At 43.3% G+C, this 27676-nt stretch overlaps 1 protein-coding gene across 1 annotated transcript in view; it reads right to left on the reverse strand.

Moving 5' to 3' along the window:
• Positions 1–27676, reverse strand: part of LOC145412977 (uncharacterized) — a 71616-nt gene that overhangs the window by 31263 nt on the left and 12677 nt on the right. The window contains exon 4 of the mRNA XM_080282800.1: positions 7730–7839. Within this exon, the coding sequence (XP_080138926.1) occupies positions 7730–7839 (110 nt within the window). The remainder of the gene's footprint in view (positions 1–7729; positions 7840–27676) is intronic.

The following is a 27676-nucleotide window of genomic DNA, read 5'->3' on the forward strand; positions in this document are numbered from 1 at the left end:
GCTGAAATAGATGAATTCAAATAAACCTTATCCGAAATTTGCTTTTGAATTCCTGGTGTAATCCGCGGCGACAATGAATATATGATATGCGCATTTGAATATTCATGGCATGTGTATATTTAAACGTATGATATGAAGATGTTCCCTGCTCGTATACGCGCCGATGTATTGTGCGCAAATTTAAATGCAATTCATACGTGTTTATTTGCAGAGGTGCCTCATAAATCACGGCGGGAAAATACATGATAGCGTTCGAACACCTCTCTCTCTCTTTTTTTTTTTTTTAAATCATGCTGCTGGTTGATAATCGTAATGGCGTTCTGTTTTAGAGTTTCAGTAATGTTTGATTCACACCTTCTCCCTCTTCTGACCTTCCTCTTATTCATTCATTTCCGACCGTTCCTTATACCTTACTTATTTCTCATTTCCGTTCTTATAAGCTTTTTTTCTTTCACATTCCCCTACCATATAACACACTCATCCCTTTACTATAATCATTCTTATTGATTTTCATTTTCCCCATCGTCATCTTGCTTTACTGTCCTTCTTTTAAACTCAAAGCAGATACAGTTTTCTCTGTAATAAACAACATCGAGAGGGCTGTTGGGTCTGCTGCAGTTTGTTCTCCGTTATACTTTCACGTTTCCTATCATACCCTGTCCTCATCTCCTTTTCACCTTCACCCCATCCCCATTGTTCTTTCTCTGTTTCTCTCCTGTTTGCCTTCCTTCTCTCTGCCTTCTAACCAACCATCCCACTCCTTCCCATTTGATCCATCCTCTCTCCTCATTTCCTCCTTCTTCACCTTCTTCTCCTTACCTCCTTGATATCAGTCCCACTCTCCCTTCCTCGCCCCTTCGCCCTAATCCCTCTTGGTCCCCCAATGACTGCGTACTCTCTGAGCCCACCGCCTCCTTCTCCATCATCCACTTCTTACCCTCAACAACGGCTGTTCCCAACCTGAAGTTATGAACCCAAGGGGTCCACAGTAAGATTTGCATGGGTTCACGACAGACGATGGAAAGTTAAATATTCTAATGAGAAATTTACAAAATACCTGATGACTTCTGAACTTGTGTCGATTTGGCCGAGTGAGATTTGTGAACCTGGGTCCTTTCATTCTAGGCTAATTCAGGCTTGCTGTAGCCATATTTATTTGAAATCTGAATGAACGAAATCCTGTAACAATGTGAGAAGGGCCACTGACTGTCCATAATTGATTTTGTCAGCAGTACTGATGTTATTGCCAGTTAAAACATGAAGACGCTGGTTTCTTTTGCATCTGATAAGACAACTCAAACGTGTCTTCAGTACTTTCATGCGTGATTAATTTTAGGTGCGGAAAAGTGAAAGGGACCCACTGCATTTATCAGGTTCTTAAAGGGAAAAATGGTGTGAAGGTTGGACATTGATGCTCTACACCAACTAACTACTTCGATCTGTTCTAGTATCTCTCTCTCTCTCTCTCTCTCTCTCTCTCCAATTTTCAAAGCTACTCTCGGCCGTTCCCAAACATTTCCCTCGGGCATTTCATTCCAGCAAGGTGCTTCTTCTGCCAATTTTCCTGTATGGTGGATTGATGAAGTGTCTGGAGGCTGAGGAAGACTTGCTTGCCTTGCCCTGAAAACCTCCATATTCAGTATATTTGAAGCCAATCATTGTGATAGCGTTAAGGCGTAAATTCCTCAAAAGGGCCTTAAGGTTGAGTGGACTACCAATGTATAATTAATGTAGCTACCTCCACTAAAATTTTTCAACCCACTACATCATTCTCCACGTTCATCCACTCTTCTACACCTCTGCGTATATTCACACCCGCCTCCTCTCAGTCCACCTCTTCATTTATTCCTCATCCCCGTTTCAACCCACCCATCCACTTATTTTCTCTCTTACTCCATAATCTTAACAGCCCCTCCGTATATTCCTCCCTCCCTTTACCATCAACGTCCCCATATTCCCCTCCCCGTCCTTCTCTCAGTCTCACCCTCCCCTTTATCCCCCCCCATTTCTCTCAACCCCACCCCTTCATAATTCCTGCCTCTATTTCTCTGAACCTCACTCTTCCATACATCCCCCCACATGTCTTTCAGTCTCACCCCTCCAGATATTCCTCTCTGCTCCCGTTTCTCTCCTCATATCCTAAAGCCAAGCAGTCTTTTTCTCCCCATTAACTTCCCCATTACCTTCCTCTCGATATTACCATCTCTCTCTCTCTCTCTCTCCACATCCCACAGCCAGCAGTCTTTTTCTTCCCATTAATTTCCCCATCGCCTCCCCTCCCTCCCCACTCATTCTCAGTGGGTGGGCGGAGTTTGTCTTACACCCAGTGACTCCCAGAGATTATTGACTCTCTCACTGTCTTCATCCCCCGTATCGCCTTCGTCTTCTCTCTCTCTCTCTCTCTCTCTCTCTCATCCATATATTCTTCACTTTCTCCTCTTTTAACTTATTTTTCTCCTCCTTCTCCACTTTCTTTCCGCCCACATTTCTTCGTCTCCTCTGATTTCTTGTCATGTCTACCCTCCCTACCTAAGGAGAGAGAGAGAAAGAGAGAGAGAGAGAGAGAGAGAGAGAGAGAGAGAGAGAGAGAGAGAGAGAGAGAGAGAGAGAAGGAGTATTGGATGGGGGGAAGTGGGGAAAAAGTAGCTCTTCTTCATTTGGAATCAATCTGAATAAAAGTTTTATCAACAGGATCCCCCCTCTCTCGCCTTCTCATATATTATGTATTCGATGGCTTTTTCGCACCCCCAGTCCTCTCGAAAACCGTTTAATTTGGGCGTTTTTACACAGGGCGACAGGCGCATCCCGCATTGACTCCCCACGCCCCCACCACGACCCCAACGCCCACGTGACATAGGAGCACAAATCGCTCATCCCGCCGCCTGATTGGATACAACTCCCCGGCGGCCTTATGCGGCGGGGCTGGGAGACGAAGTGGCTATGTCAGAATTTGACTATAAATTGCGGCACGGGCTTATTAGTCTCGCATTTTAGGGTGATTTACATATTTATTTATCGCCGGGAAATGGTCTTATTTGGATCACTCGCCCGCCTTCGTAAAGAGAGAGTGAGTGAGAGGAAAAAACTCCGAGAGAGGCGTAAGAAGCCCTAAAATTGGGAAATGGTTATAAAAACGGATAATGAAGGTAAGCGGGGCGATTTGGATGGAAGAAGAGGTGGTGGAGATGCTGCGAGAGAGAGAGAGAGAGAGAGAGAGAGAGAGGGGGAGAGGAAGGATGGAAGGGGTAACTGTCCGTGAAAGAGGGTGAGTATGGGAAAGTGAGAGCGAACACGAGGATGTAAGTGATCAAGACACCCAAATCATGGACGAAGGGAAGGAAAGTGTAAGCCTGACACACAACACAACCCCACAGTAATGACAACACAGCACCCCACTCCATCATCGTCAGCCTAGTCCCCCGTGGAGACGTCCGGCCATGCCATCATTACCTAGAATCAATAAGGACGTAACAAGGCGTCCGGGAGAGCCATGTCCTACAACTCAATTACAGAAGAAAAAAGAAGGGATGGTATCACTTGTACTCCCGAAATGATTGCTTGTGTCTGTACGGGTGTTGATTGGTTGCAGTAATTATTGTTTGGGGAACTTTTCAACTTCCTGTGAACTGTCGTGTTATTATTACTGTTGGTAGTAGTAGTAGTAGTAGTAGTAGTAGTAGTAGTAGTAGTAGTAGTAGTAGTAGTAGTAGTAGTAGTGGTGGTAGTAGTAACATCATAACAAATATTCTCATTGTTCTTGTCGGTTTTGTGATTGTAATAAGTACTATCATCATTATAGGAGCAAGAACAGTAGCAGATGCCATGCAAGTACTAGTCCTTTCGGCACTAAGACCACAATCTCACACACCATCATCATTATCATCATCATCATCATTATTTCTATTATTATTATTATTGTTGTTGTTGTTGTTGTTGTTGCTGCTGTCATCATCACCATCACCATCATCATTATCATTAAAATATTTGTCACTGCCCATGTTATACTTACTACTATCATTCCACTTATCACAATCATCACATACCGCCTCACCGCGTGCTTCTGTAGGCTCGTGTTCCCTGTTTACACTGTGAGAAAACAATGAATGCTGGCCAAAATCCCCTCAACATATCACACTTCTTATTTTAAATATAGTATTGACACATCCATTCAGCGTCTCCTTCAGTAGTCTCGAGTCCTACATCCTATTTACACTCGAGTGAAAAAGAGCAGCTTGAAATCTCTCAGAAATATACACACTGTTACAACCATTACCATTATCAGTATTTCTATCCTAATTATTCATCCCTTCAGCGTCTCCTTCAATAGGCTCGTGTCCTGTCATCTGTTTACACTAGGGTGAAAACAGAGAGGTGCGCCGGAAGTTCCTCCAACATATATCAGCCACACATCCTCTACAATTTCCACCTTTCTCACCCTATAATCGACGCAGAGGAGGCGGACGGTTCTGCTCTGACGAATGGCCGGGTCTTCCTGAAACGTGTGTGTGTGTGTGTGTGTGTGTGTGTGTGTGTGTGTGTGTGTGTGTGTGTTTTCAGACCGCAGCACAGTTATACGGGACTATTTTTAAAGACAGTGACTTAGCAGGTAGGTAATACTGGGATACGGAACGATTAGGAAAGAATCAGGGACCGCAGCTGTTTTTAGGTATTTTAGGGATGTGGAACAAACAGGAAAAAAGTAGAGGGTGCTGACTATATTTTGGGCTAATGGGGTAATCAGATAGGTATTTTAAGGGTACGGATCGATTAGGAAAGTTATTAGTCCGTGCTTGCTATTTTTAAGGCTTGTAAATGGTCATAATAGTTTTCCTTGGACGCGAGGCTATTATGACTGTATTAATGGATGCTAGCTATTTTTTAGGGCTGAGCGGACAGGATTTTAGGAACACGAAACGGATATTAAAGTATTATGCTGGCGGAATACTTTAGGAGTACGAAACGATTATGAGAGTATTGTTGAGTCCTGGCTATTTCATGGATCAGAGGACAGTATTTTAGGGAGAAAAAAAACTTATGAAAGTATATATTAATGGGTGATGCCAGTTTTTTTTTTTTTATGATAATATGATAGGTGTTTTATGGATACGACACTATTATTGGAAGTGTGAAAGGGTGCAGACTATTAGTATTAATAACAGGATAGGGAAAATATCTGTTCGTTCAGATACCTACTGTAGTTCTGTTTTGCGAAATGATAGTATACTTTTGGGTGAGGTCTGACAGTTGATTATGAAGCGATGAAGAATATCGAATATCAGACAGCTGTTTCTGGGACAAGGAACAATTACTAAACTATTAGAGTGTGATGAGATAAGGTCTCTCAGGATATGACACAATTATGATAAATATGTTATTAAAGACATTCCTTGAGGGAAAGAACTTCTTTAAACATTTCAGATGATGTTGTTCTCAACCTGTTTATTATATTAGCGGGACTTATTACCTTTCTACGTTGAACAATTAAAACTCCCTCTCCAATATTAGCGAATGTTCAAGTAATGAATGCCTTAGCTTCTAGAAGGGGCTGAACATATCAAGTAATTTATTCTGGTTTGTGCAGGACGATTATCTCTAACATAAGAAACCTCCCATTGCCCGAGTTAACCTCTTACTACGAAGACATATTTTGCAATCTGTTCTTAGTACCACTTGATTTTATGCAGCTGATAAGAGAATTTTAAAGCTTGATGGGTTAGATACTGACTTTACTAACCCTTTCACTACCATACCTCAACCCAAAGCTGCATTAAGTAGTGTGTTCGCTAGCCAAAAATGGAGAGAACAAAAATAGCGCCACCGAACTAAAACGGGTTAATTTCCCTCAGCCCATGCAGAGGAAGAAAGGGTGGTGTGTCGGTGCGGTGACAGTGTGCGGGGCTCCCAGGGGCGGAGGTAAAAAAAAAAGAGATAATTGGTGATCAATGTTGCATGGCGACGGTCGCGAGGCCACACACACTAACTTTCGCAGAGATTCATTATGCATGTTGATACCCTTGCCTGCAAGTCTGTTGTCGGATCTGTGCAAACAATTGATTCTGTACGGATTATCAGTTTTCCCATTGACCTTGACGTACTTGGCGAGGAGAGTAAAAGTCGCCAGGTTAACCCTTTGATCCCGAGAAGGGTAATTATTATTTGATTCTTGTTACACCTAAACTAATTGCATCAGCTCCAGGAAGATCGTCTGAACTGAAAGGATTAATGAGGGGTACATCTAACCCTCCCAGTCCGAAAATTCTCTCCAAAACTGAGTAAAAACGCCAAGAGGTATCAAGAGCTGAACGGGATAATTGCGGAAATCATTATTTACTCCAATCGCAGTTTAGTACTTATTAAAACTGTAAATGCGAGTGCTAATCGGGAGTGTGATCTCAGGTCTGCCCCGGGGGATGCCTTTATAATGAACACCGCTATTCTTTTTCACGGGATGTTTTATGCATTTTTAGCGGGGCGATCAGGAAAACACATCGATGTATACTAAATAGAGTTACACAGGATTTATGGTGACCAGTGATTGTTCAGCATAAATCGTCTGGTTACTACAGCCCCCATCCTCCCCCTCCATCTCTCTCGACAATGCAATTTAGGTCGATATTAACGTCATGTAGATATGGGGTGACGTTTGACGCACCAATGGCGAGTACTCCAGCCCGGGGGCGTCATTTACATTATATTTTTGCTGCTCCCTGAAAATTCTACCCGGTTCAAGGGATATCTTTCAAACTGGAGGAGCCAATATACCCGTTTTTTGGTACGGTATGCTCTCTAACAGGGAACCCTCCTGAGCTGACTAATATAGTTTGCAAGGAACAAGGAAATGCTATAAACGACAGGTGGATGCGCCAGCGATAGGTATTTCATAATGTAAACAAAAAAGTCAATGGTCGGGTATTAGCGACAGGAAGGTGGGATGAATCATGGACGTCCTCAACACTGACAGATATTAGGATCGATGGACATCATTGAATATAGGAGGATCTGTGTAAGTATATCTTCCTACCCTTTTCACAAATTATCAAATACTTACACTTCGCTTAGCCTTCTAGCAACGACAGAAATCTTAACTCGTTGTATTATAGCTGCCTCCATACGAGTTTTGTCAGTTTGGAAATAGTCTCTCGCTGTCCAAAGATTATAGTGTTCATCAGCCCTTTACGACAACAGAAAATTCACTTTTAATTTACCGCCAGACAGTTTTATTCAGCTGTGGAATGGCCTCATCGTCTAGAGGATAAAAAGTATCTATCAATCACTTCAACAACGAAAGTTATTACAATCGTATACATAATATTATCGTATATATTCATTTCAATACCGTACCTCCCGTAGCATATTCAGAACTGTACACCTTCCCTTCAGTAAAGAAATTGATTACAACGTACATAAATATACTCGTGTCAGGAGGTATCGACGCAGGAGTACACAGACACAAACACTTAAACAATTACATCCCCTCCTTCACAAGACTAAGTATACAGTGTACACATTTTATTCCCAGTGCACTTTAGTATATGCATTAACAGTACCTCTCTCCTCGACACATATTGCAACAAAACACCTGTTATACAAGACTCATTTACACACACACACACACACACACACACACACACACACACACACACACACACACACACACACACACACACACACACAGAGGCACATAATAACACACAAACAGTCTCTCTCTCTCTCTCTCCTCAGGACTCACCCGTGCGAGAATGGGTAAGCTGCCAGGGTATCATAGTGGTAGTACATGGGGTAGGGCCAGGCACCGCCCCCCAGGCCCCCCAGACCCTCCTTCAGTTCCAGTCCGCCGCTCTGTGGGGGAAGAAGAAGACATGGTTAGGCCACGATGGACAGGCACAGGCTTAGGAAGAAACAGACACTCTCATTTAATGCAGAACATAGTAGAAATCAGTAAAGTCAATGTTGCACCTACACTTTCGGCTACTAACACACACACAGACAAAGATCAAGCTATATACATTCGATTCAAACTATTTATCTGCTTCCTAACGCCGCATCCGGTGAGGAGTTCCATCGACAAATGGCCTCCAGGCGTTTCTGCCACTACTCAGTACTGATATCTCTTCCCATGATGCACCATTATCCCTCACAAGCACTCAACCATGTCTCTCCACCTCGCTCTCGTCTCCCTCTCCATCTTCGATTAAGACGTGTATGAGAAAATTACGTCACCCATTTTCGTATTATTTCAGCTCTTGCGTAAACCCTTCTGTGTAAACCTAATGTTATTCGCCGTTTCACTGTCATTACTTCATCCAAGAGAGTGCGGCAAAAATCCATTAAACCAATAAAGAAGATCTAAAACGAATGTTCATGTCCCAAGCCAAACGCAATGTGTGTGTGTGTGTGTGTGTGTGTGAGAGAGAGAGAGAGAGAGAGAGAGAGAGAGAGAGAGAGAGAGAGAGAGAGAATACTAGAAACAGATACCGAACTGTGTGCTACTTATGTTAATTTATAATATTCTCATGGTTGAAGTGGACAAAAAAAAAAATAATATTTGTTCCCAAGAGGAAAAATCGTTTTTGCTACTACTGCATCCAAATCTCACTCTCCAGGTCCTTTTTTTTTTTTTTTTTTTTTTTTTTTTTTTTTTTAAAGTAAGCAGACACAAAAATGGGCAAAGTTAAAGTTGAGCACTAGACTAACATATACTTCACAGCAAATGATAAAGCATACGTCTCAGGAACAGTCGATATTATAACTGTCTACAGCAATATACGCAATAAATAATCAACATCAGGTCCCGTACCACGAAGGCTATACATACATTTATCATATTTAGCAACATGTCCCGTAATATAAGAAAATAAGGAACGAAGGAGAAAAAAGCAAGCCTGCCGAATTCTTTACAGTGTTCCAATATCCTGAATGTCATCGGAATATCACCAGACACTATGGCAATATAATTCGCTCCCTGTTTTACATTCTCTTAACCCTGTGGTCCAAATCGGTTAATATTCGAGGACAGGAGAAGAAGCTATCAGGAACTTCGCACGACCTTTAAATTCACAAATTCTTATTTCTGTCCAGTTCTAAGCATGTAATAGCACTTTTTACCAACTTAATTCATAGATTTTAAAATGAAAACAAATAGATCAGAAAACAGTCATGTATCAATACAGTCTGTCAAGGAATTCCTGCATATTACTGTAAATTAAAAAGATAAATACAAAACACCTCTGCAACCATCCCACCTGTCTCCCCTACCAGTGGTCACAAAAGTTTACTGTATACTTCAAGTAGTAAGACCAGACATTTACAACATACTGTACATCTTTACTGAACGGAGGCCTGAGAATTTGTCTGCTGCAGTTTGATGTTCTTTAAGACGTGGATGCCTTCAATGTGCTACAAGTTTATTCCAAGTTTGGTCAACTGTACGTGGGAATCTACGTATCAGTGTCCCAAAATGATAAGCCGGGTTTTGTTCGTATTTACAGCATATGCCGGTGGTGTGCCCTTAGCTATGTGGGATGTGCAGTGAGCAGTTAACATTCAGGAAACTAATTATCATACAAAACTATGAATCTTGAAGGAAACTGTCATTCACAATTGTTTAAAATAACATCAACATTACTTAGCATCTAGTTTTAACAAATCTATACAGAAAACATTTTTGCAGTGATAATACAAATTTTGATTATATTTGTTCCTTGTCCTTGTTATACTTTTGTTTTTTCGGCATAATTTGTTATTCCATATTTTCTCGGCTTAGTAAAGACACTTCTATTGTGAATATAAAATTAAATATAATGATAAAATGTATCCTGCGACTGAGAGAGTGAACGATACCTAGTGACAAGAGACCGGTTCCTGCTATTAGCCCTAACGTCGTCTGCTTTTCACTTGTCGGACACATGAAACCCGTGTATTAATAGAGAGGACACACTGGCAGCCCCTCAACACAGGCCAATCTTATCAAGTAGCGGTCCCCAGAAGTGATCACTCTTACGCCCCTCTCCCCTCACTCACCCTCCCACCCCTTCCCCTCTTCCATCCTCTCTCTACCGTCCCATTTCACTCCCGTCTTCTCCCCACTAAGTCTGCCTCCTTCCATTCCCCTACTTCGCACCCATCTCTCTTCCATCCCTTCCTAACCTCCGCTCCCCTCCTCCCTCCCATCCCAATCCTCCCATCTCTCTCTCATCCTCTCTCAACCTCCTCTCCCCTCTTCCCTCCCCTCCCATCTCTCTCTCATCCCCTCCCCTTCCCCTCCTCCTTGTCATCATCTTACCAAACTTCTCCTCTGTTTAATATTTTCTCCTTGGACACATTACAATTTTCTTACCATCCAAGGCCGGTGCGAAAAAAAATAATATTGCGGATAACACAAGAGAGCGAGCACAAAAAAGATAAAGGTAGCTATGAATATTAAAAAGCAGCTAAGATAAAGCTGGCCAGCCGTTGTTTATGTCATAGGCAATATCCCACTGTGCCCTAGGGAACACCTCGCAGTCGATATATGCAGGGGGAGACGCGGGGAGGGGCAGGGGAGAGGAGGGGATGCGGGGAGAGTGTGGGGGAGAGAGAAAGAAGAGAGAAGGGAGGCAGAGGGAGTCTGAGAGGGAGAGGGGACGTGAAGAGGGGCTGGGGAGAAAGAGAGAAGCTGAGGGGTGGGGGAAGAGAAGAGAGACCGAGGAGTAAACGATGAAAATGAAGAGGTATAGGGGTTGAGGAAGACTGAGAAGAGAAGAGGAGAAGGGGAAAGGCTTGAGAGAAAGAGGAGACGGGAAGTGGATGAGGAGAAAAAATAAAGGAGAGTAGCTAGAAGAGAAGGTAGGAGATAGGAATGGTGAGAAAAGGGAAGAAAGGGTGGGAAAAACAATGGCGAAGGAAGAGAATGTAGGTAAGTTATGCATTGGGGGGACTGGAGAAGAGAGAGAAGGGCTGGATGATGAGAGGGGAGGTAAAAGAAAGAAAAAAGAAGAAATGGAGGAAGAGATAGGAGACATAAGAGTAGCTGAAGAAGAAAAGATGACAGACGAAGGAAGGCAGAGGTGAGGAAAGAGTGGAGAGGTTGAGAGAGGGAGGGTGAGGCTAGGGAAGTGAGAGAAGGTGCTGGAGGGATGAAGGAATAGCGGAGAGGTAGGAGGAGCACCTGGGAAAGAAAGAAGGTAGGGAGTAGGAAGGCATGGATGGATTAAAACCAGCTAGAGAAGGGAGAAGGAGAGGAGAGTGACAAGACAGAGAAGACAGGCGGCGGTAGAGGGAAACGAGAGATAAAGGGAAAGGAGAGATTGGGAAAGAAAATGAGAGCAGAGCAAAGCAGAGCTGTGAAGGCAAACAAAAGAGGATGAGGAGCGGAGGGAACTAGAAGAGGATGGCGATAAGGAGAGGGGTCCACAAAATGAAAGAGAAAATGAGGGCTCTACAAGGGGAGAGGAGAGACGCAGGGTGTGGAAAGGCGATAGGAGAGGCGGAGGGAGAGAAGGGGAGAGAAGGAGAAAGGGGGGCGTGGGGAGAGAGAGAGAAAAGGAGGGGAGGGGACACTCAGTGAGAGGGGGAGAAACAGAGGGAAGGAGAAAGGATACAGAGGGATGAGAGAGAAAGAGGGAGGAACAGAGTAAGAGTGAGAGGGGAAGGGAAGAGAATGGAAGATAAATGAAACAATCAATGGAATACAGAAGTGTGGAGAGAGAGAGAGAGAGAGAGAGAGAGAGAGAGAGAGAGAGAGAGAGAGAGAGAGAGAGAGAGAGAGAGAGAGAGAGAGAGAGAGAGCGTGCTTTATACAGATCACCCTGACCTATCGAGATAATTCAACGCCAATAGTTAACGAGAAGCCCTACGAAGAAAGCTTTACAAACCGAGAAAATGATAGAACGACAGCTTTTCCTTCACATCTGACGCTAGAAAGGACGCGCCTAAAAAACAGATTAGAAACAACTCAGAATCAAGAGAAATTTCCTGATGGGGCATTTTGTGGGAAAGCTGGGAGGCAAACAAAAATATTTACCTATGCAAACACTATGCTGTCATCACTTTTCTTTACACACTATTTATCATATTGCTACCAGTCTAATCTACCATCAGGCTAATCTACAACGGAAATACCACCACCAAAACGAACCACTGAGAGACTAGCACGATTAAACCCCACTAATTGTATACAGAAACTATTCAAATCTACAAGGCTAATTAGTATATGACCAACGCCAAACAGATTTCCATTTGGAACTGCAGTGCTGCCGTCAATTAAATCTGACACTAAAATATTGCTGCTATTCAGTGTACTTATAAACAACCTAGAGCCGTGACACCACAATATTGGTTCCTGTCATATTCGTTTTCCTTCTGCATCCTGATTCTGTTTAGCAGGGTGGAGAAAACAATACAGCTGCATAGACTGTGAAAATATTGGTTACTCTACTCACTGGAATTCCTACAATCACCTTGAAGCACGATGAACTGCTTTGCCATGAGGGGCTGGGTGGTCTTTATCCCTTCTTCCTACCCCTTCCCTTCCCCCCCAAAAAAAACGCAGTATGGCAGAGTCTAAAACATAGGAATCTAATTTATTGTTAAACACTGCTATGGTCACTCACAGTATTATATTTCTTTATTATGTCACTGGTCAGTAAAGTTAATAGGGATTGAGGTTAGTGCAATAGTATCTTCGTGCACTACCAATAATGGAAAGATGAGGAGGCAAGACATGCAGGCTTTCTATCTTTATCTTAACAACTCCCTAACAGCGTATGGCTTATCTCTGTCGAATAAAATCCTCCAAAGTTTACAGGAAAAAAACATCTATTTTCTTCCAAGCTAGTAAAAAACTCAGAGACACTAGGTAACGTTTTGACGATGAATGGTACCTGTTTGCGGAATAATATTGTCTGAAGTTAGTGTGAATAAGATGTCAAAATCCGACCGAAGCAAACGAAAGGGTTAAATTCTCCCGGGATTTCCAAACATTCTATTAATTTACCTCAGAGGCTCATTTCGAAGTGATGGAATTAATCTGGTAGCCATTACCTGCGCTGCATCTAATTTAACAACACCATTATGTAAATTCGAATCCTACAACTAAGCAGCATAATCAAGGTGTGGCCTAACTAAGTATTTATATAATGGCATTGTAATTTCCTGAGTGAATGCAAAAAGTCCTGTTAATAAAGACCAGCATTTAACAGCATTCTTTACCGCCTCACTGCAGTGTTAGAAGAATTATAGACTTTAAGAACAAGTTATATTGAAATCTTTGACGTTCCTGATTGTATATAACATCGGACCATCATAATGTAATACTATCATGTTCATATTTTCTATTACAACCCTCAGTTTGAAGACTTGGACAATCATATTTTCGAAAACCCTACACATATATTTTTTTCTATCAAGGTAATCTTTGTAGTAACCATAAATTCAGACGTGACATAATCTAACTGTTGAGAGAGCGAGAGAGAGAGAGAGAGAGAGAGAGAGAGAGAGAGTGTGTGTGTGTGTGTGTGTGTGTGTGTGTGTGTGTGTGTGTGTGTGTGTGTGTGTGTGTGTGTGTGTGTGTGTGTGTGTGTGTGTGTGTGTGTGTGTGTGTGTGTGTGACCGGATGATTTAAGAAATGAGGGATGAAAACGAGGATTGTGTGGATTAATGGATGGCAAGGCAGTAGGACGGACTGAAAGAGGTATGAGAGGAATTAGAAAACGGATGTACAGAGGAGTGTAGGCAAAATGGAGGGGGGAAACGAAGATAAATGGGAAAACGGCAGAAAGTGTAGGAGTAACTGAAAGTGCGTGTGAGAGATATATCAGAGAAGTTCAATATATGAGTAAGAGAAAATGCTAGGCAACTGAAAGAGGTTAGAAGGATAGATAAGGTAAGAGGGAATGTAAAGGCGTAGGTGGGTAAACGCAGGAAAAGTAATATGAGAGGAGGCAGTCAAGGGAATAAGAAGGTATGTCAAAGAGAGACTTCTGGAAGAGGGATGGAGTTCGAGAAGAGGTGAGGAAGAGAGGTAGAAGGAGGGGAGGGAGGGAGGGAGGGGGCAGGGAGGAAGTGGCAAAGGTAAGAGCGAAAACCCATCCACCAGATTTAATCTACCGTGGAAGCTCTAAAAGTCAGCAGGAGGTCGCGCTAAACTTTAATTGTCATCGTGGAAATGCAAAAATTATTCCTCCATATCTCCCCCAGGCTGGACGGCGGCACGCGGGTTCAGGGCGCAATAAAACCACCTTAAAAATTCTCGGGAACGCCAGAAGCATGTTTATATATTCTCTAGGACCTACATAAAAGTTGTTTCGGTCCGTTGTAAACTTCGTCATTAAATTCTGCCAGCGATTGAAATGGCCATCGGCACCTTCCAAAGTTAAAATTGAGTTTTCGGTTGTCATTTCCAGGAGACGGGGGTGTCGGCGGAGCTAATCTATGGCCGATCAGGAAGCGGGCACGACACTTTTTTATTATTTTTTTCCTTCCCTCTCTCACTGCTCGGTATGAGGGTTCTTGAAAGGGCCTTTTTGGTGACTGTCATTCCCGGCTGGCTGGTGCGTGCATACATGTATTGGTAATATTCCTGTTGGGATGTTTACTGGCGCCCTGCTGCCGGCGTTATGGCCCCACCGCCACACACGGAGGGAGAAGCAGGGAGGACGGCTTGCTCTCTCTCTCTCTCTCTCATGCTCACCTCCCTGCTTCCACTACTGTCACTCTGAACTGATTCTAGTTTCATCTTATGGTCCTCCTCCTGCCTCTTCTTCAAGTCTCTGTACTTCCTTTGTTTCTATTCACATCCCTACTTTTACTACTTCTTAACTGATTCTGGACTCGTCTTTGTGTTATGCTCCTGCTTCTATCATTGCTCCTGTTACTTATTTTACTACTGATAATGTCCCTGAAGATGATTTTTGCTTCTACTCCTGCTACTAAGTTTTTGGGTTCGTCTTATGGCCATTACTATACTCTGCTGCTTTATTGATTCTGCTTCCTCTGTCGCTGTTGCTGTTCCTGCTTCTGTTAATGCCACTCTGAAGGGTTGTTAGTTTCGTCTTCTGCTCCTGCTTTCAGTCTGCTTCTGTTTTTGTTTCATTTGTTGTTTCTGATCACATCCCTGTTTCAGATATTACCTCACATAATTGCTTTTGCCTTCGTCTTATGCACCTGCCTCGATTGCTGCTCTCGTCTGCTGTCTCCTGTGTGTGTGTGGGGGGGGGGGGATATTCTAGTTACTGTTACTGCTCCTGTTTTTGCTTCTGTGTCTACTTCAGTCGCTGCTTTGGCTTTGATTATACTCCTGATTTTGCTACTGTGATGTTTACATTCCAGTCTATCTGTCGTCTGTCTAATTGTTTTAACAAATATTATTCCTCTTGACCTATGGATTATTTAATTACTTTTTGGAGAAATTGCATGCTATTTTTATTTCACCTGTCTATCTGTATACCGTATTACAGATAAAGCTGAGGGAGGGTACATCATGCTGAAGTTTGTTGAAATGTTCCTAATGACATAGAGATAATTTTATTACATTTCGATAAAAGTATGCCCTTTCTTTACCTGTACGTCTTCCAGCGATATCACAGATGAAACTGATAGGAAGATCATGCTGAAACTTTGGGATGTGCTCCAATTGGCTCAAAGATGATTATGATTATATGGTGAAGAAAGCGACGTTAAAAGACAAGGGCAGGGGTACCATTAATCAAATACCAGTTCACTGAGGCATGGCTGAGGTACGAGTTTTACTGAGCATCGTTCTAGTTCCTGATGCAGTTATTGACTTTGTTTCTGGTGATTTTCCTGGTACTGCTACTTTTTCTTTAACTGGTGCTTCTATGAATGCACCCGACCGATACTTTACGTTCCTGTTTCGTCCTCTGTCTTACTTTCCTTTTGTTTTTTCCATTATCATTTCCAAAGTTAGTCCTAACCTCACTCCCGTCTCCAGTGAAGTCATTACTGCCACTGCCTTAACAATAATTCCTGATCCAACTCTACCCCAAATCCTGCTCAGTATTACTCTAAACACTCTGCTTCTATTCAAACAACTGATCCTTCTGGTATCCATAAAGATATTCCTTCAATTCACCTACGCTTTTTCCTTGTTATGATTAACTTCGTAACTTCCTTCCCTTTGTTTTATTAATATTGATAACTTCATTTATTTACACAATATCAGGAGGAAATGACAAAAAATTCAACACTATCGCAATAGCAAAATACTCAACCCATGCCACACTCTCCAAGCATTGTTTTCTCTTAGTGTTGTTGTCGCATCAAAGTCAAAGGTCATATATAACTTTCCGGGCCGGCCAGACTGCTCGGGCTATCGTCTCTGCCACTGTTTTCCTGCTAGTGACTGATGCTGAAGTTCTCAAATTTTTTATACTGCCTTTGGTGTCGTTGCTGTCAGGGATACAGGCGCCGAAATATTTATGGCCAAGCTGTCAGGAGCGCCGTGGGTACAGAGGTGGCGGCGCAGCTTTTGACCGATTCTGATAGTTGTATTGCCTGGGAAATTGAGTTGCAATAAAATGGAGGATAAACAAGTGGCCTTAATTAGGAGACATTCTTAAACCTGGGTAACAAAACTATCTAAACACTGGTGACGAACTTTAAAGATGGGTCTGGGAATTTTTCTTTTTTTACATTTCTTTCCTCAACGAGACAAGGGATCGAAGCAATGTCTCCTTCAGAATCCACATTGCCCTATTAGCAACAAATACTTGTGTGTGTGTGTGTGTGTGTGTGTGTGTGTGTGTGTGTGTGTGTGTGTGTGTGTGTGTGTGTGTGTGTGTGTGTGTGTGTGTGTGTGTGTGTGTGTGTGTGTGTGTGTGTGTGTGTGTGTGTGTGTGTGTGTGTGTGTGACATCTCAAAATGAACGAATTATTATTATAGCTTTCTTTTCGTTCAATTTCCTTACTGAAGGACAACATTTTTAAGCTTTCTGCCTTTGGTTCTGTCGAGAAAAAATATATATATATATATATATATATATATATATATATATATATATATATATATATATATTTGTTTCTGTCGAAAAAAAAAAAAAAAAAAAAAAAAAAAATATATATATATATATATATATATATATATATATATATATATGTATATATAATCTCATTCGTCCATAAATCTACATTGGATTTTTCCTGCTGAAATCTAACATTCGAAGCTCAGAACCAGTTCGTCGTTTGGGAAGACTGTCCGTCTTTATAAATGTGTAGGATATGAATAAAAAGTCATTTACTGATCTAATAAGTACATGCAGTTACAAAAGCTGTTGGCTCTGTCACTGTCCTTAGCCCAAGACTACACTGTGATGGCCGCGGCGACACACAGGCTCACCCAGTTGGAGGAGGAACGCAGAAATAATGGATGCAAGAACAAATACAACAATAAATGAGGAAGCACGGCAACAATAAACACTCATAGAGTAACATAAATATGAGAGTAACACTTGTAGCTGGGCTCCAGTGGAGAGAGAGAGAGAGAGAGAGAGAGAGAGAGAGAGAGAGAGAGAGAGAGAGAAAAAAAACGATGCCAGCAAAAGGAATGGATGTAAGTACTGGAGAGGTCAGAAGTAGAAAAGAAGTATAAAGATGCTGCTGAGGAAGAGAAAAGGTACATTGGACGTGGGGTGAAGAGGGTGTGAGGGTAGGGATGGATGTAATGGGTTAGGCTGGAGGGAGACACTGAATTGAGGGCACAACAGCGGGATGGGTGGGGAGAATGTGAAAGCTATAAAGGTTGGGGAGAAGGTGGGGGTGGGGTGGGGAATATGGAGGCTGGAGAGTGGGAGAGAAACAGTGAGAGGGAGGGGGGATGTGGCTGGAGGGAGTGATGGGGAGAGACGGAGGGGTGAGGACGAGGGGGTGATCCTCTCCTCCTCGCTCCCAGTACGTTATTGCTTCCAGAGATTTATATCCATGTTACTTCACAATTTTAAACTTTTCCAATTGGCCAAACATATGTCGGGGCCATTTTCGAGCGCGCGGCGACATGTGGAAACAATATATTTGCCATTGTAAAGCTCCATTTGGAACCTATCGGACATTTGAATATTGGATATCACTTCGCCTAGAGTTGCTGTATATGCGACTCTATTGGTTATGAGCTTCACAAGTGAGGGCATATTTCAAGGATAAAGCGGGCCGGTCTATCCAGCGGCGCGAGATGGGGGAAGGGGAGAGAGAGGGAGGGAATAGATGTTTTTGCAATGGGATAGGATTGTGTTTGCCTGCCTGGTCGATGGGTATTGTTTATATTTTTGCTGGGTCTTGGTGTTTACGGTGGTTTCCCAGAGTACGATGGAGGGTGAGGGTGGAGATGAGGGGGGTATCAGTGTAGGTGGAAAAAGTGGAATCATGTGGGCTTGAATGGAAGGCCTGGAAGGGAGTGGAGGGGGAGTATAGGTGAAGGTGGAAGTGGTCTAGTCACATGAAAGGGAGGAGAGCATGTGGATTATACGGTGATCTGAGTGGATAAGCAGTGGATGGAACACGGGCTATTGAAAGAGATTGTTCGTACCTGAATGAAGGTATTGGAGGAATTTAAGTGGGAATTGGTATTGGATATGTAGCATGGATCCTTGGGTGAATTAGAAAAAACTCTCTACACGAATAAGGAAGCTGATGAGTAGATGCGGTTTATGATGAGTATAAATGGGAGTGTTTTAGAGGTCAACAGAGGAATTTTTGAAGTGGATGAAATAGGTGGGGGATATGAGGAAAGAGGGAAACAAGAAGTGGATATATATGGGAGTAAATATGGAAACAGTGTGGGTTAGATAAAAAAATTAACTGACGAATGTGGATAATAAATATAATATGCAAATAACCTTCGGTGGATGGAAGTGTTAATATGGCAGGATAATTATGTTAGAAAGTGATAGGAAAGGAAACTCGAATTACTGTAGAGGCCGAGGATGAGGAAGGGATAGTAGAAAAAATGGGAAAAAATTAGGGGAAAGGGGAATTGAAGAGGAGAGTGAGGTCAAGGATGGGAGAGGATGGGAGGTCGGGGGATGTCAGTGGTATGGGAGAGGGAAGGGGTATGAGGAGAGGGGAGGTGGAGCGAGAGAATGTGAGCTGGGGTGAAATAAAATGAAATTGCTTCCATTAGTGTTGTGTGGCGCTAATTAATGGCATACGACTGAGATTACATTACCCATTTTGTTGTTGCAGCCCCGTGGTGGTGGTGATGGTGTGGTGGTGGTGATGGTGGTGGTGACTGTGTGGTGGTGGTGATGACTTTGTAGTGGTAGCAGTGGTGGTGGTGATGACTTTGTAGTGGTAGCAGTGGTGGTGGTGATGACTTTGTAGTGGTAGCAGTGGTGGTGGTGACTGTGATGCTGGTGACTGTGTTGCGGCGGTGGTGGTGGTGGTGGTGGTAGTGGTGGTGGTGGTGGTAGTGGGGGTGGTGACTGGTGGTAGTGGGGGTGGTGACTGTTGATGGTGATGGTGATGACAATGGTGGGGTTACTGTTGGTGATGACTTGGTGGTGAAGGTGGTAATGGTATGGTAGTGTTCTTGGTGATGGTAATAATGATGATGGAAGTGCCAGTAGTGTCTATGTGGTGGTGGTGGTGGCCACTGTGGTGTGGTGGTGACGACTGTGTGGGCATGACGATTTTTTGGAAGGTGAATGTTTTGTAGCTGTGGTGGTGATTGTGTGATTGTTGCTGTGGTGGTGGTGGTGACTGTGTGTTGGGGTTTGTTATGGTGGTGACTGTGTGTTGGTAGTAGTGACTGTACTGTTGTGGTGATTTTGTTATAGTGATGACTTTTGTCGGTGGTGGTGACTGGTGGTGGTGGCTGCTACGACATTAACTGTGATGGTGACTGTTGTGGTAGTGACTGTGTGGTGGAGGTGGTGGCGGTGGTGTTGGAGATAATCATATGGCGTCAGCGATGACTGTAATTAGGTGGTGGCAGTGACGATTTCGCGGTGACAGTTGTGATGATAGCTTAGTGGTGATATCAGTTTTGTAATGATGCCTGCAACTGCTCTGATTGCGACGTAGTACAGGTGACACGTGCAGTTCTCTCGATCGCTGCTTCTCCTGGTAGTGTATTTTTTCTGTCTTCTAATACTCACCAAATTCCATATCATCACTGTTGTCTGCTGCAATACCCGTTTCCTACTGTTTTCTGTTGTACCATCCGCTACTGATATTGTCTGACGTATTACCAGTATCCCGCCACTGTCTCTCATGCTATCTTTTTCTTTCTTTAGTCGACTGCATTACCGACTCCTTGTTTTCATGTAAGTCTCTTGTTCACCTGATCGTTTTCTTGTCTACTCCCGCCACTTTACTGTCCTCTGTCACCTACGTTCTCGCTGTCTTGTGTACCTCCTTCTGTTTCCTCTGCTGTCTGTTGTCATCTCTGTTGGTTGCAGTCTATAAGGCTCTCCAGTATCTTTTTCTTATCAAACTGTTTCTGCATATGACACGGCTGCATTCCACGGTACGCTTCGTTATGCAAACCATATCAATAAAAAGAAAGATAATATACGAACAACACAAAAGAAAACACTAGTGAGTTATGTACGAAACAAATCTAAAAAAAAAAAGTGTACAGGGGCATCCTATGACCACAAAAAACAGGCCTTTGTCTTCTACTCTCATTCCAAAGCCGTCACTTCTAACTCTACGCTGTCTCTGTCGCCTCATGCCTCTTCCATAATACTCTCACCCTTTTACCCCTCCTGTCACCTTCTCCTACCCCTCCTACCACCCCTCCATACGCCTTCCCCTCCTATATCTCCCCCCACCCTGTACAGCCCTTCTCCACCCTCCTGTCTGCTGTCACTCGCCTCCCCAGCTCCCTTCTACTGTTTACTTTCTCTGCTCACCCGTCTCTCTCTCCCACCCTGACCTCCGTGTCGATGTCCAGGCTTCGTGACACAAGACTTTTTTCTATCGGTCGACCCTATTTTTTTTTTTTTTTCCCTCCCACCCTCCCCCCATTTTTTTTCTTTTGCTCGCCCATTTCTTTCTTTTGTGCACGACTCTACCACCGTCAAACATTTCAGACTTTGCAGCGGGTGACATTCTGGTTGAGGGAGTCAATATTTCACATCGCTGGTTGACCACTTTCACCTACACATATTTTTTCACAACGGCTAATGCATTGCTAACCTGACGGTGCTGTTCAATTCAGAGCGATTTTTTTCACCCATGGATTCGGTATACATGGATGGGGGAGAAAACGTGTGCGGATACATGTGCGCTGTATATCCTGCGGGCTTATGAATATTTTAAAGTGATTTGTTGGAGAACGAAAGGGAGGGTGACGGAATATAAAAAAAAATTGAACTGGCTCACCTCAATATATTTTTCCATTTTATTCCAAACCTTAAAGGAATAATGTTCGTATAATCTGTAGGACCTTCGTGACTGTACTGGCATTACAACATACGTCCTTTGGGATACAGAACACTGAATTGCCTGCCTCGAATATATTGTTTTCCTTATTTTCCTTCTAACCTCAGAGAAATTATGTTTTAGTAACTTTCTGAACCCTCGTGACCCTACAGGCAATAGCAGTCTACATGTGTTATTTAGGATACTGAAATACTGACCGTGCTCGCCTTCAATGTATTTCCCCCCCCCCTCTTTTTTTCTATCCACAGCGGTATTATTTATTCTGGTAATTCTTAGAACCTTCGTGACTCTATAGGTAACATTACACGTGTCACCTGATCTCTCTCTTTCTCTCTCAGTCTCCCCCCACCCCCCTCACACACACCCTCAACACCACCAAGATCAATCGCGAATCCTGATATTTGCGACGTGATTTGCGATTTTTCTCCGCGAGGCTTGACAAACGCACCCAGCGGCACCCTCGCCAGCACGGCAATAGGAGTCTTAGGGAGGAGGACCATAGAGCCGAAAGTCGGATCCTGGGCACCATAACTCTAAGATCCAGAGCAGCGTATAATTTCCAAGAGGACAGAGACAGCCGGTGTTAGGGAGCATCTTGTCTCGCACCTCAGGTCTGTTGGCTCCCGGAACGACCCCAAATGTTCACCCCACCGCTACCCCGCCTGCTGAACACGAAGGTTATTGAAACTGGGTGGTCTGTGCTCAGTGTTTTCCTGTTTTTCTCTGTTTTTCTCTCTGATTTTCGTTTAAGCTTTTCGCTGCGGCCCAGTGGTGGAAATCATATCAAATCACTTAATATGGCTGAGTGGAACTGGGACGTTTCCATCTGCCTCGTTATCATTATGCGGTAATCTCAAATCTGTCTTATGTATCGTATATTATTAGTCCTGAGCATATTATCAGTGCGTCATATTATGAGAAAAGAGTAACTCAGTTTTCTTAACAGTTTCAGTTGTCGAGGTACACTTAAGAATTTTATTTTGGCTAATGCTAAACGTCTTAAAGCAACACAGGGAAAACCACACCAATGTGCAGGTTAAGACTGTCTTAGACAGTAACAAATTGCTCGACAAATTAAGAGACTCGCCGAAAGTCATATTCGTGTTTCCCATGTGCATTTAGTCAAATTGTCAATAAATCATCAATAAATCAATCACGTAGACGGCCAGTAATATAGAGAGAAGGGTTAGCACGTCAATCTTACTCAGAATATCTGCCGCGTCAGTCAGACAAAAGGCACTGATCAAACGGGACACGGCGCCAAACAGCCCCTTCGTGCCACTCACCATCGTAAAAAATCGCCCACTAAGCAATTCACACGAAACTCCGCCACCACCACACAGACAAAGCCGGGGAGACAAAGCGGCCGATGCCTCATGAAAGATGTCCCCGTGTCTCGAGAGTCGGGAGGAGCCGCCACTTACTCTAACACTCGTGGACGTATTCTCCTCAGTAATACTCCTTTCTCCTGAACTTGACCCGGAGTGACATTCTTTGGTAATTTATATCGCGTAACTAACTGGCAGAATTCTTTGTTACTGGCATCATATTCTAGCGTTACTCTCTTAATGCAGAGCATAATTCAAGGTTGATTGATGACAATTTTAATACTAGAAGCAGAATTATAACTTCTTCGGAAAAATGAAGGTACTTAAGGAAGACCCCCTTTTGCTGCAGGAGTTAATGAAAGCTTCCCATAACAGCAGTATGAAAAACTCTCTAAAGCTAGGGAAAAAAATCGTATAACAGATGGCAAGTGATATCATGGGGATGATATACTTACCTCTCCCATACCAGTAATCACGTTAATCATCTCTTTTACATGACTAACAAACAAGTACAAAGGTAGAGTAAGTACAATATACCCGTATGGAAAAGGTGCTCTAAAGCCTCCTAGGTCTAAAACAATATGACCTTTGCTCCCTGTCACCTCTTCCTTACCAATTTATTTCTGCCTCTGTCGATGTTCTTATGTTAATGATGCAAACTGTATCGGTGTTAGGCGGATCCAAACAGCACATAAAAGAATAATAAAGCAAGATATGGATAATAAATCGCTATGGAAGAGGTACGAGAACACCTCCTGAACAGACGAGAATGGTGATTTATTGTTTACTTAACACCTTTTTATCCTCCTTTAATTTACTGAGGCAAACCGTGTCGATAATGCCTCACCTCATCCTTGGGTGGGAAAAAGAAGTCGCAATGATGATGATGATGATGATGATGATGGTATGAACTATCGAAGTATAACATGCAAAATAAGTGACTGAGGAAAAGATGTAAGAGAGTCTACCAATGACGATAGGGGTCTCGGTCTGACAGAAGCGGCTGCCACACCCGCTGACAAAGAACGATAAAAACTCTCTTGGGAGGACCTGGGGAACCAAGGCGCCCATGTCCAGTCCACACCACAGGCTATGGTGTAGCCTAATCCAGAATCACAAATATCTCTAAAATTGCACTAAAAAACAATAGAATGTCACTAAATAAAATAAAAATAAGAACAAATTATGGAAAAAGTAGCAAAATTGTTCTTGAAAATTGCTAAATTACAGAAAAATCTCTAGAGTATCGCAAAAACACTATTAAATTCTCCAGATATTCGCTAAAATGTATAAAAATCTCTTGAAAATTACTAAAGTGGCTGAAAACCGCACACGGACTCAGCTCATCATACAGGTTCAAAGTCAACTCAGTGCACAGGTTCAAGTCAGCATACAATCTCAACTCAGTGCTCAGGCTCAACTCAGTGCACAGGCTCAACTCAGTGCACAAATCTAACTCGGTGCAGAGACCTGATCCAGTGTCCCAGAACTGAAGAAGTAGGACGGGTGAGAAGGGCGCCCCTGAAACAAGAAGTCTGGTGTTGGAATCCCACGGCGGAGAGGAACATGTGGGCGACTTGTGTCCACCTGCCGCCCTGCTCCCCTCCCTCCTGAGTTATGGCCCCACACCCGCCCCCTCACTCACCCCACCCTCACGCCCTCACCTCTAACCTTTCACTTTCTCACTTTCTCAGATTCTCACACTTTTACTCTCTAACATGTACTTACTGCACCATCACCCACTCTTCCATTATATCTCACTATCTTATTGCTTTGGATCCTCATTCGACAGGCTCCCTCATACTCAGTTTTCATCCCCCAATCCTCACACTCTTTTCATCTTCACTCATCCTCAACTCTCACTTTTTCACTCCTCTAGATCCTCATTCGTGTGGCGCTCTCATGCTCACTTCTCAAGTTAACCCATTTTTTTAAGAAGAAAAAAGTTGATCTTCTGCAATGAGATAACTAATACTGTATACAAAAACAAACATTGCGTGTCCACTGTCCACTTAATTTTTTACTTACCGTCCTGAGCTCATGTAACTGAAATGAGGTGTGAGAGAAAAAAATACTAGCCTTGATATAAGAAAAAATAATAACGTTACTTCGTTCTCCCTCTCATTCCAGTCTCACCTCACGCCTCTCATTTCGCACCGACATTAAAACCTTCATCTTCTCACTCACTTGGATCTTCTTTCATCTGGTTCTCTTACACTTATCGTCTCACATACGCTTCCCTCTGATTCTACAAGTCTTACTCTGGCACGCACTCGCTCCCTCTCTCTCTCTCTCTCTCTCTCTCTCTCCCCCTAACCTCCCACGGATTCTCAAACTCTCACTTGCCCACTCCCTCAGATCTTCTTTCTTCTGGCAGCCTCATATTCACTCACTTCATCCCTTCACTCTCAAATCAGTTCCTCTGACTCAGACCACCCTCACTCACCCTCATTCTCTCACCTTCCATCTCGCACATATTCTCACTCACTAACTTTCTTGCTGTCTCAGGTCCTGCGTCACCTCGCTCTCTCGTACACTCACTCACTCACTTCTCATACTTCCACTTTCATGTTCTCAGTACATTCTCACTCGTTCACTTCCTTGTCCCCTCAAATCCTCTTTTACTTCGCTCCGTCACACACTCACTCATTTCTTGTTCCTCTATTCCCATATTCTCAGATCCTTACCTTCTCACTCACCAACTTCTCGCATACTCCACGCCTCACTCATCACCTCTTACAAATATTCTCTAGCTCAGCTTACTTTTCCCCCACTAACTCACCTCTTAAATTATCACCTCACCTCTTACGCCCTTATTCACTGTAGCTTACTCACCTTTCACTACCTCAATTCTTCATTTATCACACCTCTCACATACTCATTTACGTGTCTGTCCCTCACTCTCACACGCACACTCACCCTCACCACTCACACCCACAATCACTCTCGCCCCGTACTTGCTTTCTCAGTTTACACTTCTCCCTCCTTTTGCTCACTTCACTCCAACGCCTCCTTCGCTTTTATTACCCTTTATTCTCTTGCTCTCTTCTAGCACCCGATTTTCAGTATACTCATTTACTCGCTCACGTCTCACGTTCTCTCTCTCTCTCTCTCTCTCTCTCTCTCTCTCTCCCATTATTATCTAAAATTCCACGGTTTTCAACCATCCCTGGTAGGTTTAGTTCCAGCCAAAAGAAATCCGTACAGAATTGCCGGGTAACAGTGCAGCACCACGTTATTAGGCGTGATTTTGACTAGACACAATGTTTTAGGTGCATCATAAAAGAGATCATACTCGTCGTGATTTTTTTTTTTTGCACACACACACACACACACACACACACACACACACACACACACACACACACACACACACACACACATATATATATATATATATATATATATATATATATATATATATGTATGCATATAATTCATAATGCTCAAAAACGCACCTACACATGCTACTTCTTAAAACTACATTAAACTTTTTGTAAAGGAACTGTGAAGCCCACCACAGAAGTAAACCTTTCCAACTTTATAGGTGCAGTAATTTACCATGTTCATATTTTATGGTGCTTATGTGAGGCCCAAGTACTATAAATATTAATTTTTCTTATTTTACACTCCATACTTCTTTACCCTTCTCCAGTCAATAACCTGTTGTAAGACTTTGTTCCGCCTCTCCACACTTCTCTCCTTCCCTACATTCCTCTCGTCACGCCTCTCTCCCACCTCCTCACTCTCCCTCCATCTCTCCCTCACGACTTATCGCCTTCGGTGGCTAACAAGGCTGAAAGGAATGCCAACAATGGCACCTTCGGATCCTCTTTGTGGCACTCTACCCCTCCCCTGTACCCTCCCTCTTCCCTCCACTGTGGCACTCTTCCCTCCTCTCTTCACTGTGCCACTTCTCCCTTCACTTTGACACTGCTCTCTCCTCATTCCATTATAACACTTCTCCCTCCACCGTGTCACTGATCTCTTCTCCCTCCACTTTGGCACCTTTCCCTCAACTATGACACTCCTCCCTTTCCCGTCACATGTGGCGTCTGTCCTATTAAGTAAGAGTGTGATTATATTTGAATGATTTTGCGAGTATATTTGAGTGCACCTGCGCGTAGATTTGAGTGGGTCTGTAGGCAGACTGGAGGAACTGAGTAAATTTGAGTGAGTATAAGTAAGACTGTGAGCACAGGTGGAGACGATCTTGACAGTCTTATGGAACAATGTGAGTGGAAAGGAGTAAAAATGAAATAATCATCGGCTAAAATGACACAGTGTTAGTGGGGATGTGAAAGAAGGAGAGCAAAATATGAGTGAGACAAGTGGTGGAAGCTAGTACTGGAGCGAGTGGAAGAGTATACGCGATGCATTCAATCCCACTCCAACCTCCAACCCCTCTCCCTCTTTTCTAAATATGTAGTGGAAATGACTGATGGAGGTTTATGTTTAGTCCACACTACAAGCGCTTTTCCCTCTCTTTCCCCCTCCTCTTTCCCCATAAATAAATCTGCAAGTTGAAATGGGAGTAGAGGAATAGAACCCCTGTCCCTCTCTTTCAGTAGTTCCTCTCTCCCCCTCCAAATATGGGCGTACATGAGTGGGAAATGGGGAAGGGGAGTGACTTAATCTTCCCCCACCTCCATCATACGTGAGTGGGGGAAGCCGATGGACATACTACGACCCGTCTTTCCTCTCCAACTCATTTCTTCCCCCTTCAAAAGAGAACTTATACGGGTGGGAAGTGGCGTTGGGAAGTAGATAAGACTCTCTCATCCCCCTTCAGCATTAGCAGTAGGATGTGAAGTCGGAGAAGCAGAGAGAGTGCATGAACAGTCTCACATCCCACTACAGCCTCTCCTCCCACTCTCATCCCTGCCCAGCCCGATCCTTCTCCTTCCAAATACAAACGCACGGGAGTGGGAGGAACTGGAGCGGGAGAAGCAGAGAGGGCACATGTTTAATCCC

This window comes from Coenobita brevimanus, chromosome 94, assembly GCF_032717465.1.
Source record: "Coenobita brevimanus isolate Jiangsu-jjx chromosome 94, ASM3271746v2, whole genome shotgun sequence".
Classification (NCBI taxonomy): Eukaryota; Metazoa; Arthropoda; class Malacostraca; order Decapoda; family Coenobitidae; genus Coenobita; species Coenobita brevimanus.